This window comes from Pinus tabuliformis, chromosome 3_1, assembly GCF_031772625.1.
Source record: "Pinus tabuliformis cultivar Carrire ecotype Pingquan chromosome 3_1, CPIR1, whole genome shotgun sequence".
In the NCBI taxonomy this organism is placed as follows: Eukaryota; Viridiplantae; Streptophyta; class Pinopsida; order Pinales; family Pinaceae; genus Pinus; species Pinus tabuliformis.
Window position 1 is genome coordinate 579,009,716 of NC_142301.1, and position 14,549 is coordinate 579,024,264.

A 14,549-nucleotide genomic window follows, 5' to 3' on the forward strand; every position below is an offset into this window, starting at 1 on the left:
ATTAATCTTCCTATTTTCAGAGCTAGCTTCATTGTGGAGATACAACTCACAAAGCAAATGTTGATCATTGGTGGATGCTTCTGTGAAAGTTTCCACAAACTGTTCGGGTGTAAATACTTCATGAGGTCTCCCATTTTTAATTGCCTTTATTTGAAAGAACGCTAAGCGTTCTGCAAGAAAAAGAGAATAATTGGAAGATGGTTTCCTGGCAGCTAAAAATTTCTGAACCAAATCAAACATAAGGAGCAATTTACTTTTTAGCTCTTTATTCTCTTTCTTCTGGGTGCGAGAATGTTGGAGTACTCGCTCCAAGGCTTCCCAGTTTGAATATATATGATTTTTCCAGAGTAATTTATGCTCCTGCAAGATCTTATCTTGTGAAATAACATATTCTTTCTTCCACTTGTCCATTATTTGGTGCTTATCCCAAGATTTAGTTTGTTTTTCAGTACTGCAAGTGGTAGGCTGAGGTATAGTCTGAGTGGAAACAGTTACAGTAGGCCAAGGTACAATCTGAGTAGAAATAGTTACAGTAGGTCGAGGTACAGTCTAAGTAGAAACAGTTATAATAGGCGGAGGTACAGTCTGAGTAGAAACAGTTACAGTAGGTCGAGGTACTTGTGGTTTAGCTTCTTTTTCAGAAATTTTTGAAGGCCCTACTGGTTCTTGTGTGACAGTAGGGTGTTCCTCTTTGATTGCAGAAGACGTGGATGCAGGGGAGGCTCCAGGCAGTGGGATTTCGAATATTTTATACCCTGCTTTATGATAAATGTTACTGCATTGGCTACACATATATTCCTTATACTGATCTTTCTCTGTATTTTTCTTGGCTATGGATGTTGCATGGGCTAAAGTGTACAAATTAAGCTCTTTGTCATAGGCTTCCCTTGCCATTATTAATTCCTGCTTATGAGCTTCGAGTTCTCATTTTAGAAACTTGTTTTCTTGTAAAAGGGAAGCCAGTGGTGACTGGGCTTTGTGTAACAATCACGGTCTCAGTAGCTGGTTCTTGTGTGGCAGCTACTGAATGAGTAGTTGGTTCTTGTGTAATAGCTACGTGATGTGCAACAGCTTGGGCATCTAGATTTTGTATATTAGCAGCTAGTTCTTGTGTTACAGCCATAGCTAGTTCTTGTGTGGTAGCTATAGCTGGTTCTTGTGTGGCAGCTACTGAATCAGTAGCTGGTTCTTGTGTGACAGCTACTTGTTCTAAAAGAAATGATGTCGTAAAATCCTGGGCATCTGGTTCTTGTGTTTCAGTGCCCAAGGGTGAGACAGGTAAAGATTCCGAGACTTGGGACTGTGGTGGGGTATGGGCTTTTAGACCAATAAGTTGAGAATTTAGGATAGTTGCAACAGTTGCCACTTCAGTTGATGCCCTCATTCGTCTTCGGGGTGAAAAGGTAGGGAAAGTGGTAATTTTCCTTTTATGAGTGGGGATTTTCTAAGGGGGAGGGCTATCAGAAATGGTAGCTGCTTTGGTTGAGGCCCTCATTCACTTTTTTGATAGGAAAACAATCTTAACTTTCCATTTTCTTTTTAGAATAGAGAGGGGAAGGTTATCTTCAGAATCATCACTAGGGATATTAACAGTAGGATTAGATGATTCTACTAAATTGTGGGATGGCGTTGATATGGTGGGAGGGTTAATTGGATCAATTGGCTCTGCTGGTGGAATTTCTGGAGGGTCAGGGATGTTCTCTGGTTGTTGTTCATGGAGATTTTCAAGGGTTTCTTACGGATTTTCAGCAACTTGCTGAGGTATTTCAGCAGCTTCTTGAGGAATTTCAGCAGCTTGCTCGGGGTCTAGGGGTGGATTATTTAGAGGAGGGTTTTGTTGAGCAAAACCCCTCTGAATCAGAAGTTGAACAAGACGGTGATGGGTGAGGGAAAGGAGTGGGAATTTTACCTGTCTGCAGTAATGTGACATATTCTTTAGACACCCAAGTAAATAATAAGGAATATTTAACAGTCGACCATGTCTCAAATGATTCAATAAGACAAAATCATCTTGATAGACTACTTGATAGCGTCCTTCACAAGTAAGGTAATGTTTGACGAATTCAGCAACCTTCGGCCACCGAGGCGATAATGAGTGAAGTCGGACACCCCGACCTTTGGGCTTGACTTGTTCTCCTGGCAGAAGAAAATCATGTTGTGCATTCAGAATAATATGCTTGCGACTAAACCATCGAGTGCCAGTGACCAGCAGACCTGAAACCTGTGCTATGTCACCCTCTGAGACTGGAATTCGAACTCCCTAGACAGTAGAATGATCTTCCTATAGATTTCGTACAAATTCAAGGACCTGTTGTGGATCAAATTCTTGAAGCCTCTGAAAATATCCTATCCAGCCTACCTGCTGAAAAATCTGATATGCCTCTAGATATAATTCAAGTAGAGCTATCGAGCTGGGCTCATGTTGAATAGCATGTCCTCCCATAGTTAACCAGCTTTGGTAAAATGCACAGTCAAAAACCAAGTTACCGCACTTCGAACAGAGTAAATTTTGCAAATGAGAACATGGAGTAACAACGAAGAAGTGATGAAAAAAATTGAGAACCCTAGCTTCTGAGCTCTGAGCTCTGCACCCTACTGCCAATGCGCAGTCCTGCGCCCCTGCGCCATCAGACCTTCTCAGAACATCATCATACTCAGAATAGCTTGCAGTAACGGTTCTGGAATATATAGGACATCGCGTCATGTCCTCTCGGAAGGGAGGGGCGGGATATCAAGCCCCCCCTCCTTCAAATGAACAACAACGGAATGGCGGCGCACCCATGTTCTCCTCGCCTCCACCTAGTTCATTTCCAGAACAAGGCCAAAGTTCCGAACAGCCTGACATTTCAGTACAACACCCAGACACGGAAGGGGAAGAGACAAATACTCCAAGGGTGTCACAGCGAAAGGCAACATCGGCCACTTGCATCCCCAAGGCAACATAATGAATCAAAGTTGAGCTTCCCAGCCATAGAATCAATGGCGAAATCGAATACATGCAAGATCATGCACTCATTGGAAAATTTCTCGGGTTCTGGCCAACAGAAAAAGCCTTATATGGATGGATCGCCTCCAAATGGAAACCCAAAGGGCATGTATCGCTGCTACTAGGCCCTAAAGGCTTCTTCACTGCTATATTCACCTGCCTGGAGGACAAAATAAGAGTATTTGAAGGAGGCCCTTACTTCTTCAACTCCGCAGGTCTCTTCCTACGAGATTGGAAACCGAGGTTCAATCCAGACACAGAAGATCTAAGTCACGCTCCAGTGTGGATTCGCATGTATGGTCTCCCCACGGAGTACTGGAGAGAAGAAACGCTGAAGGACATCGGCGATAGCATTGACACCTTTATAAAAGTTGCTGAGGAAACCAAGAGCAGAAGATTCACCTCATATGCCAGGCTCTGTGTCCAAATGCATCTCAAGAAGACCTTTGCAGACTCGGTAAGTCTTTTTCACGATGACTATGAATGGACTCAACCTCTTGATTATGAACATATTCCATTCCGCTGTCGTAAATGTCATGAACATGGTCATCTGTTCCGAGACTGCCCTCTGACCTCCCAGCTCAAATCTTCTGTTAATGAACCCAGCAAAGACTCTGAGGGTTTCATTAAAGTGCCTTCTCGACGCAGACATACTAAAAAACAGGCTGCTACTCCCTCAAGCCCCAAAAAGCTAGCCTCCCAAAACAGATTTCAAGCCCTCGCTCCTCAAGATCCCTCAGTCTCACAGCCAAATGTATCCCCTGCCTTGCCTCTGTAGCCATCATCATCCAAGGATCTAAAAAACCCCTCGGATCCTTCCTCCTCTATAATGGCCAATGCTCCTCTTGACTCGAATGCTAAAATGCCAACCATAGAAGCTGATATACACCCCTCATCCATGGATCTTGATGCCGCACTAGCCCTCAGTTTGCATGAGGAGGCTACAGAAGACCCTCAGAACATCCCCATTATTATGGAGGAAGATCAAGAAACAGTAAGTATAGATGGTCTGGATATACTTAAACTTGAAGAGGCCTGCAAGCAAAAAGAATATAATTCAATTCCCCCATGGGAAATAGACAGACTTGTAGGAGTCCTTGCCAAAGCTCAGCATAGCAAATGTCTTGGAGTACAAGCAGGCAGTCCATGGGACGGAAAGAAAATCCAAAAAGAAACCAAGAAAAGGGGACGCAAAACCGATTTGCAAAGAACCATCATTCTAGGAGAAATACTTATGGAATCTGGAAGATTTCCGAAGTTGACCACGTTTTACAAGCCCCACCCCCAAAGTTCCCCATGAAGCTTATCTCCTGGAACATGCGTGGGCTCAACAGTCCTTCGAAACACAGAATGTTGAAGAATATGATACAGTTGGAAAAACCAGCAGTGGTATTCCTTCAAGAAACAAAAAGTATTAGTACAGCGCTTGAAAAGATCCTTCGCAAAGCCTGGAGCGGAAGTAGATCAGTTTCCGTGGACACAGTAGGGGCGTCGGGCGGGCTCTCCATTGCACGGAATTCGCAGATCCTGAAGCTACAAGACTTTCATGCAACCCACCATTTCATTCAAGCTAATTTTCATCTTATTGGAACGGACATTCATGGACTCCTCACCAATACATACTTCCCGCAAGATATGCACCACAAGCTAGATGTGCTGGAAGCATTAATAGATCTAAACTCAACCAGACAATTCCCATTGTGGATAAGTAGAGGCGACTTCAATCTTATCACTCATCTGGGAGAAAAAAAAGGCGGGCGCATGAAGCTAGAAGATGACAGCGCCGATTTCAAAGACTTCATTCGAAGTAATCAGCTTATAGACATACAAACTTCCAATGGCACCTTCACATGGACGAACAAGCGCAGGGGAGTACATAATATTGCCTCGCGACTTGACCGCTTTCTCATCTCAGACAACGCTATCCACATGGGCGGAGACTTTAACGCTTCCATCCTACCTCAGGGGGGATCGGACCATTGGCCAATCATGCTGCAATGGACGAGACCTGGTAAACACAGCAATCGACCATTTAAATATGAAGCCTTTTGGGCCAGTCATCCCAAATTCAAAGAGGTGGTCCAAGAGGCATGGAAATCATTCTCTCCTCCAGAAGGCGCAAAGATGTTCATATTTCAACAGAAACTCCGACATCTCAAGCAAGTATTGAAGGTGTGGAATAAAACTCAATTCGGGAACATCACGGAATCCAGGCAAAAACTGGAACAGGAAATGAGCACAATACAGCAAACAATCATCCTAGAAGGTAGAACAGAGGAATTGGCAGACAAGGAGCAAGCCACATGGACAGCGTTAGAAGCTCGGAGATCTCAAGAGTAAATCCTCTGGCGCCAAAAATCCAGAATAAAATGGTTAAAAGAAGGTGAGAAAAATACAAAATTCTTTCATCGATCTACCATTCAATGGCGAATGCACAATAACATTGCCTTCATCAACAATAACCAAGGGGAGAAATTAGAAACGCATGAAGATATGGAAAAATAGCTAAGGGATTACTTTCAGGAAGCACTCAAGGAACAAACCAGAAGCAGAACAACAGCAATACAAGAGGTCACTAGGCACATCCCCAAGCTCATCACAGAAGAACACAACAAAAATTTGCTGCAACCAGTCACAAAGCAAGAGGTAGAGGAAGCAATGGCGCAGTTAAAAGATGGTAAGGCTCCTGGACCTGATGGCTTTACTGCAAATTTTTTTCATGATTTCTGGGAACTAATACACGCAGAGGTCTGGGAACTAGTGGAAGAATCTCGCTCCATGCACTGGCTCCTCCCCTATCTCAACTCCATGTTCATTGCTCTGGTTCCCAAGGGGGAAGAAGCCAATACGCCTGACAAATTCAGGCCCATAGCCCTCTGTAATGTTATTTATAAACTCATCTCCAAGGTAGTGGCCAATCAGCTCAAACCCCTCCTGCCGCCTCTTGTCCTTCCGGAACAAATGGGTTATGTCGAAGGTCGCCAAATCATGGATGGCATCATCCTTTCTAATGAGGTGCTCCACTCCCTAAAAATCCTAAAGAAACTTGGTATGATTATGAAGCTTGATCTATCTAAAGCCTTTGACAAGCTTAGTTGGGAGTATATTCAGAAGATGTTGCTAGCCTTTGGCTTTAATGCAACATGGACTAGATGGATCATGAGCCTTATCTCATCTCCCTGTTTCTCGGTTCTTCTCAATGGCTCCCCATCTTTGCCTTTCCGCTCCTCACGAGGCATCCGGCAAGGGGACCCCCTCTCGCCTTTCATTTTCGTTCTGATGGCGGAAGGGCTCAGCCGCCTTATACACCATGCTATCTCCTCTCAAGCAATCAGAGGCATAACGCTTCATGGCCTATCCCCCTTATCTCATCAACAGTTTGTCGACGATACCATGCTCTTTGGCCATCCTTCTTCTTCTGAAGCTAAATCCTTCAAAGCCTTGCTCGAGCTGTTCTCTGAAGCCTCAGGGACCTCCATCAATGCTTCTAAATCTCAGCTCTTCTTTTTCAATACCCCTGTCTCCATTCAAAGGAATATAGCGCGCATCCTTGGCTTCACCATTGCAGTTCTCCCATCCAAATACTTGGGTGCTCCTCTTATGGTCTCTGCTCTCAAGCATGCATACTAGCGCACGCTCCTGGACAAGCTGGAAGCCAGACTCTCATCCTGGACATACCAAACGCTAAACACGGCCAGTCGACTTGTAATGATCAAATCCGTGCTCCAGGCTATGCCTCTTTACCTCTTTTCCATTTTAGCTGCTCCCAAGTGGGTACTCAAAGCCATTCAAAATCTTCAGCGGAACTTTCTATGGGGATCCACAGGTCTCAACAGGAAATGGGCCCTTGTTAAATGGTCAGAAGTATGCCAACATAAATCAAAAGGAGGATTAGGCCTGCGGGATCCAATGCAAAGTAATCATACCATGGGCGCGAAAGTTTGGTGGAACTGGCTGGTCAAACCTCTAATTCCATGGGCAAAACTCTGGCAAGCCAAGTATGCACCTGGCAGTCAATGGGAGGATCTCATCAGAATAAGTCCAAGCATCTCTGGCTCCATGATCTGGAATGCGGCTAAGCTACACAGTGCATTCATACAGGAGTACAGTTTCTGGGAAGTTCATTCCGGTAACTCAGCGCGTTTCTGGGAAGATTCGTGGCAACAACTTCCAAAGCTTGCCACGATTTTCCACAAACCACTTTGGCAGACTTACATGTAGAGCCACAGTTTGGTTCGCATCTCCCAATTCTGGCAACAACAGGCAAACAACGATTACCAACAATGGAAGCCATCTTGCTCATGGCAACCGGGATGGCAAGAAGAGAACCACGCAGATATTGAGGAAGAATTAAACCATAGGAAAATCAAGCAGTCAAATAAGTAGGATAAGCTGAGATGGGGGAACACAACAAAGGGAACCTTCACCACGAAAGAGGCTTATATACTGCGATATGCTCCAAGTCAAAACAACAAAGATCCGCTATGGAATAATATATGGCAGCCCAAAGTTTCAACCTTCCTATGGTTGTTGAGCAAAAAACGCATCCTTACTTGGGACAACTTGCAGAGAAGAGGATTCATTGGGCCATCAATATGTCCAAATTGCGCTCTCCAGTCGGAAACCATACTGCACCTCATGGAGACATGCCCCCTCGCAGCCCATCTCTGGAATCAAATAGAACGATGCAATCAACGAAGAGTACACCGTCAGGGAGATATCGCAAACCTGCTGAGAACCTGGCACAAATCGCCGTATAAAAGTCCGCTGTTAAACTCTTTGTGGGCTCTCATCCCAGGATTCCTCTATTGGTCCCTATGGAAGGAACGGAATAACAGAGTATTCAACAATAAAAAGCGCCCTCCTGACATCCTTTGGCTACTATTCAAACAAAGTATCCAAGAAACTTTGGCGATAAGAACATGGCAAGAAACAGACTGGCCCTCTTCTCCACAAGAGCTACAGGTCTGGAAATTATGGGATCTCCACATTGCTTGCCCACCTTCTGCCCCCTCTTCATCCCCTCCCAAGATTGGCTCCCCTGTTCATTGGACACCCCCAGTATCATCAGTCTTCAAACTTAATTTCGACGGTGCAGCAAAAGGAAATCCAGGACCAGCTGGATACGGAGGTGTCATTCGAAACGATCAAGGTATCATTCAGCACATTATCTTTGGCTCCATAGGCAATGACACCAACAATGTTGCAGAACTGGAAGGCCTATGGAAAGGCATCTGTATAGCCGATCAACAAGGGTACTATCCGCTGGTAGCTGAAGGCGACTCATTGATCCTCATCAACGCAGCCATTCGAATTCAGGCAGGATCACCTGCTGCCAAAGTAGCTTCCAGTTGGAGATTGCTCAGCAGACTTGAAGCACTGGAGGACAGGCTCAGGAGCCCCAATAGCATTATCTTCCAACATGTTAAGAGATCCGCCAACAAGGTAGCAGATCGCCTGGCCAACCAAGGAGTTAATCTGAATAGCTCACCCTTCTCAGGTCATCTCAATGAATCAAAGGACACTCAACTTCAACAGGATTGCCTTTCTCTGGCAAATCAGGACCTTCTACCCCCGGCTGCGGGTGATTAGTTTGCCCATAAATGAACGGGCCGCCTCATTAAAAGGCAAGTGGCAGCCCGCTCCAGACGTGTGGACGGAAGCTCGCCTGTTCAAAGCTCTTGACTGCAACCTGCGGAGGCCTCGGGTGTGGCTGAGGGAGCAACAGCTGGAACAAGCGAGCCTGCACGAAATGAACCTCCCCACACGGATTCGAGCGCCTCTGATCCCTACGCCTGCCGAGTGGTGGAGGAACAACCGTCCACCTCCATGGATGAGTAAGTCCTCTGCTTGGCTGCGCTTTCAATTCCAGAATGGCGGCTCCATGGTTTTTGCACGATACTTATCATCGTATGTAATGTCGGTCAAGTGTCTTGGGACGGGTATGAATGGTAGCTCTGAGTCTATAATGGGAGCGAGTAGCATAGCTCAATGTCTGTTACGTGTCTTGTCTTTGGATCGTTGGGAAGTTCCGTGTCGTTTTGGCAGGGACAGAAAGCAATCTGCGTGTAACTAGTTTGTTATCTGCGTGTAACTAGTTTGTCATGTGTCCGGGTCTAGAGTCAGTGGACAGCTCCTTAGCTCCACAGTTTTCAGGTTTATGTTCAGTCATAGCGCGCTCAAATGTTCAGTGGCGGCCATCTTAGCATGGCGGATGTACTCCTTTGTAACAATTTTTGTATAATATAATAGCAGTAGTCAAATTTACACAAAAAAAAAACAATGAAGAAGTGAGGTAATAAGATGGGATAATGTGTAAGAAAAATGACAGTAATTAGCTTGCTGTGAAATGATGGCGTATAGTTTCAGTATTCCCCCAAACTATGGCTGAAATAATGACTTTAAATGTATGGGGATTATGGTAATGATGAATGTAATCTTCTCATTTAACCATAGTTTAATTGTACTTACACATAATATTTACATACCTCACGTTTACCTTTAATTCATATTTCAAAAAATATAGTGCTTGTTCATAATAGATCAACAATAGTCATGGAAGAAGCTTTTGAAACATGAGGGAGATTATATTAGAGGTCTGTATAATCATAGGAGAAGGCAGTGAAAGGACAAAATTAGCATAAAAATAATGAAAGAAAGTGATTTTCATGACAGAAAGTGTTGTATGGTGATGTCTTTGAAAAGAAATGGTGTTTCAGCAACAAGAAAATGGGTAAAGGGTGGTGTTTCAGCAACGGGAAAGATAGGGAAAAATGTTGCTGAAGAGTGATGGGAAAAATGGGGAGAAGAAATGAGGGGAATTAATGATGGAAATGTTACTGGAGGATGGGGAAATGAACTATGGATGGATTGAAATGAGATGAACAATGCTTCACAAGATGAAGCTTGGATCTACTTGTAGTAGGATTGTCCTTTCCGATAAGCCTTTCTTAAATCTGGAATCTGCAAAATAATCAATTGTAACATGCCAGCCCTTGACAGGGATTATTAGTTAAGAAATCTAATCTAATGCTAAAAATACAATGCAGAAAAATTAAATGCAATGAGGGGCAGAAGGCTCCCCCAAAAAGAGATAATGTGAATCTGCCATGCAAGTGGCCTTAAAATCCTCTTTGGAAATGGGTCGCTGGTACAGACGGAGCCGATGACCATTTACTAATAACGGTGTTCTAGAGTCACCGATTGTTAGGAGCCTTACTATTCCATTGGGAAAAACAGTATCTATTTCGTAAGGTCCTAGCCATCTTGTACATAGTTTCCCTTGAAAATTTTCAAACCGAGAATCATACAATAAAGCCCAATTACCTTTTTGGAACTGCTTATGCTTGATGATTTTATCATGCCATTTTGTTCTTTGTTGTTGGATCATAGTTGTTTGATGAATGGCATCTAACCTCTTTTCATCCAATTCCTGAAGCTGCTGCAACCTGGCTGTTTGTGCATCAGTCAAATCATGGTTAATAGCTAAAGCAGTTCTTAAGGTTTTAATTTCAAATTCCATAGGAAAATCAACACTTTTACCATAAACCAATTCATAGGGAGAAAATCCTGTAGTATTTCTCCAGGTAGTTCTGTAAGCCCATAATGCTTCAGGGAGCCTTTGAGACCAATCCTTCCTGTTTTCCTTCACTATTTTTGTTAGAATGGCTTCTATAACTTTGTTTGTACTCTCCACTTGTCCATTGGCTTGGGGGTGGTATGGTGTAGTCATTCTATGATGAATATGATATTTTTGAAGGGTGGTTTTAAAACCATGAGAATTGAAAGGAGGTCCTCCATCTGTAACTAGCTCTCTAGGCACTCCAAATCTAACAAAGATTTATTCAAATAGAAAAGCTAAAACAACTTCTTCATTAGCTCTAAGGAGTGCTTTAGCCTCCACCCATTTAGTCATATAATCTGTGCAAACCAATATGTAAACTCTTTGATTGGATGGAGGATTAATGGGCCCTACAAAGTCTAAGGCCCATCTTTCAAATGGTTCAAGTATTACCTGGGGATTCAATGGCATTTCATCTCTATGATTAGGTTGACCCATTCTCTGACAGCTATCGCACGCCTGAACATATTTCTTTGCATCCTTGAAGAGTGAGGGCCAATAATAACCCATTATGAGAATTTTATGTGCCATTCTCTTATCAGCAAAATTCCCTCCACAAGGGCCATCATGACAAGCTTTTAGTATATCATAAACCTCATCTTCTCTAATGCATCTTCTAATTTCATGATCAAGTCTTGTGTAGAAAAGACACCCACTTATCCAGCTATACCGAGCACTTTGTTGAATGATCTTTATTTTTTCTCGATGTGATAGGTGTGATGGTAACTTCCCTGCAACCAGATAATTGGCAATGTCTGCATACCAAGGTGAGTGAGCAGATACTGCAAATAAGTATTCATTAGGAAAGGAATCATCTACTGGAGTATTATCATCAGCTTTTAACCGAGAAAGGAAATCAGCAACTACATTTTCTTTACCTGGTCGATCTACAATTGTAATATCAAACTCTTGTAATAACAATAACCACCTGGTGACTCGAGCATTTGTGACAGATTTGTTCATTAAATACTTAATAGCCGAGTGGTCAGTATGGAAAAAAGTAGAGTAACCAGTAATGTAATGTCGAAATTTATTAATGGCATAAATGACTGCTAAAAATTCCTTTTCAGTAACTGTGTAATTAAGCTCAGCAGGAGTCATATTCTTACTAATGAAGTAGATAGCATAAGGAAGATGGTTTTCCTCTTGTCCCAAGACAGCTCCAATTGCAGTATCCAAAGCATCAGAGGATATATGGAAGGGAAGTGCCCAATCAGGTCCCCTTAAAATAGGAGTTGTAGATAACTGATGCTTGAGTTCAACAAATGCTTCCTGGCAAAGATTAGTCCACTTGAATTCAGCATTTTTCATAAGTAACACAAACAAAGGAGAAGCTATTTTGGAAAAAATTTGATAAATCTTTTGTAGTATCCTGCATGTCCTAAAAAACTTCTCACATCAGTTTGTGTTCTAGGAATAGGAAGGTTCTAAATTACTTGTATTTTGGATGGATCTACTTGAATTCCTTGAAATGAAATAAAGTGTCCAAGTACAATTCCTTCATTCATCATCATATGACATTTTTCAGTACTTAAGGAAAGGTGAGCTTGTACACAACGTTTAAGTACTTTCTCAAGGTTTTGTAATGCATCCTCAAAAGACACACCATAAGGGGTAAAGTCATCCATAAATATCTCCATAGAGTCATTAAGCATATCAGAGAAGATTCCTATAACTGCTCTTTGAAAGGTTGTCAGTGCATTACATAGTCCAAATGGGAGAACTCTATAGGCAAAAGTTCCCAAAGGACTAGTAAAAGTGGTTTTATCTTGGTCTTGGGGTGCAATTTTGATTTGATTATACCCACTAAAACCATCTAAAAAGGAGAAGAATTTTTTCCCTGACAAACTATCTAACACCTGATCAATGAATGGCAAGGGAAAGTGATCCTTTTGAGTGGCTTTATTTAAGGCTCTATAATCTACACACACTCTCCATTTCCCATTTTTCTTAGGGACTATTACCAATGGATAAACCCATTCACTGTCAGATATGGGATATATAAACCCTACATTAAGCAATTTTTGAAGTTCCTCTTTGACAATTTCCCTTAAATTAGGATTCATTCATTGCTGGGGTTGACAGATTGGTCAGAAACCCTACTTGATATAGATGCGATGGGTACATAATTCAGGAGATATTCCCTTCATATATATATATTCCCATGCGAATGCTTCCTTATTTTCAAGAAGTAATTTCATTAGTTGTTGTGTTTCAGCATCTGTCAAGTTGGGGTTTATGTTCAATGTCTTTCCAGGTTCGATTTCCACTGTTATGCTTTTAGAGGAGACGGTAGTTAATGTTTGAGGTAGATCTTCAGATTTAAGCTTCTCCTGGGTATCAGATTTCAAAATTGCAGCCAACTAATTATGTGTTTCATAAGTCACCGAGGAGGGTTCACAAATAAAATTATTAATTACTTCATCCTCATTGGTATCTTTAAGGCTTAGAGCTTGTTCGATAGTCAAAATAGGTTGATTAGCATTATCATCATAATCCAACCATACAAAATTATGATTATTAATCATGGGTGTGGCGTGAGGGTAGAGAGTAAGCTGCTTGGTTTCATATCCATTAGAAATTTCCATTGAACCAAATCTACAGCTGATAAAGGCATCAACTGTGGCCAACCAGGGCCTTCCTAGAATTAGAGGATGTCCCCCCAACTTTGTTTTAGTCTGTAATACCACAAAGTCAGCTGGGTAATTCCAGGATTCAACTTAGATGATTAGGTCTTCAATGACTCCTTCCGGTTTGATTGTAGAAGAGTCAGCTAACTCTAGAATGGTTGGTGTCTCTCTAATTACATTCTTTAGTTGTAACAGTTGTGAAGTTTCAAGTGTCATAATATTTATAGCAGCACCTAGATCTACTAGAACTCACGGAATGATTGTTTTTCCAATTTTTACTGTAACAATAGGATTTTTGGGATCACCATATTTAACAAGAGGGGCTTTACCAGTCATTAAGGCAGATATATCTCCCATAACATGAACTGTAAGGGGATCTTTAGCTTTCCTATCGAGTTTCTTAACACAAATATCTCTCATAGTTCTGGCATAAATCAGTACATCTCTTAGTGCTTGTAAAAGTGGAATTTTAACATAAAGATTCTGTAATTCCCCTAAAAGATTGAAAGAAGGTGGCTCAGGTGTTTTAGTCAAAGCTAAACGCTTAGGGAATGGTGGCTCTACTGTTTCAGCACCCTTATTAGAGGGTGGTTGTACCTCCTTATGTGAATCATTTTTCTCTGTCTCTTCTTTATCAGAATCAGAAGAGGTAAGATCATCAATAATGGGATCAACTATTTTCCCAGATCGTAAATATATATAATTACACTTCGCAGGGAAAACAGGAAGTATAGGCTAGTTCTAAATATCAATAACTTGCACAACTTTATTATTGGGGTTAGGGTTTGGTTGTATAGGTAGCTGGGGTCTCATCATTTGATTATTTGGTGGAGCACCTGATGGTAGAGGGAGTGGTTTCCGAAACTGACGAAATTGATTTGGAAAAGGGAGTTGTTGACCCCTCTAGTTTGGATTCCATTGGTTAAAGTAAGATTGTTGTTGTGGAGGCCAAGGATTCCACATTGCTGGGTCTACAAAGGGAGGGTTTGTTTGTTGCATGGGTGGATAATTCATTTGATTGAAGGGCGAGTATTGCATCTGGTTAAAGGGAGGGTAATTTTCTTGATTAAAAGAAGGATAATTGTTCCAACGACTAGAAGATGTAAATGGCATATTAGTGTCCATACCTTGTCCTTGTCGTTGCCATTGCCTTCTCTGTGTCAATAGATAGAATGCTTCAGCTTCTTCTTCGGTTGGTTGCAATGCTGCTTTTATTCCTGGTAAAGAAGGACATTATTGTGTTTCATGATCCTTCTCACAAAGGGTGCAAATTGGCACTTTGTCCAATGGGCATTCCCTTAGTGGGTGTTTA

General features: G+C 42.2%; 2 protein-coding genes across 2 annotated transcripts; both read left to right on the forward strand.

Moving 5' to 3' along the window:
* The first annotated feature begins 4,303 nt into the window (after positions 1–4,303).
* Positions 4,304–5,326, forward strand: LOC149188313 (uncharacterized). Its single transcript, XM_089409924.1, has one exon. The coding sequence runs from the start codon at positions 4,304–4,306 to the stop codon at positions 5,324–5,326; it is 1,023 nt and encodes a 340-aa protein (XP_089266050.1).
* A 2,156-nt stretch (positions 5,327–7,482) lies between these two features.
* LOC149188314 (uncharacterized) lies at positions 7,483–8,578 on the forward strand. The gene is made up of 2 exons (XM_089409925.1): positions 7,483–7,687; positions 7,785–8,578. The coding sequence occupies exons 1-2, from the start codon at positions 7,483–7,485 to the stop codon at positions 8,576–8,578; spliced, it is 999 nt and encodes a 332-aa protein (XP_089266051.1).
* Positions 8,579–14,549: the final 5,971 nt, after the last annotated feature.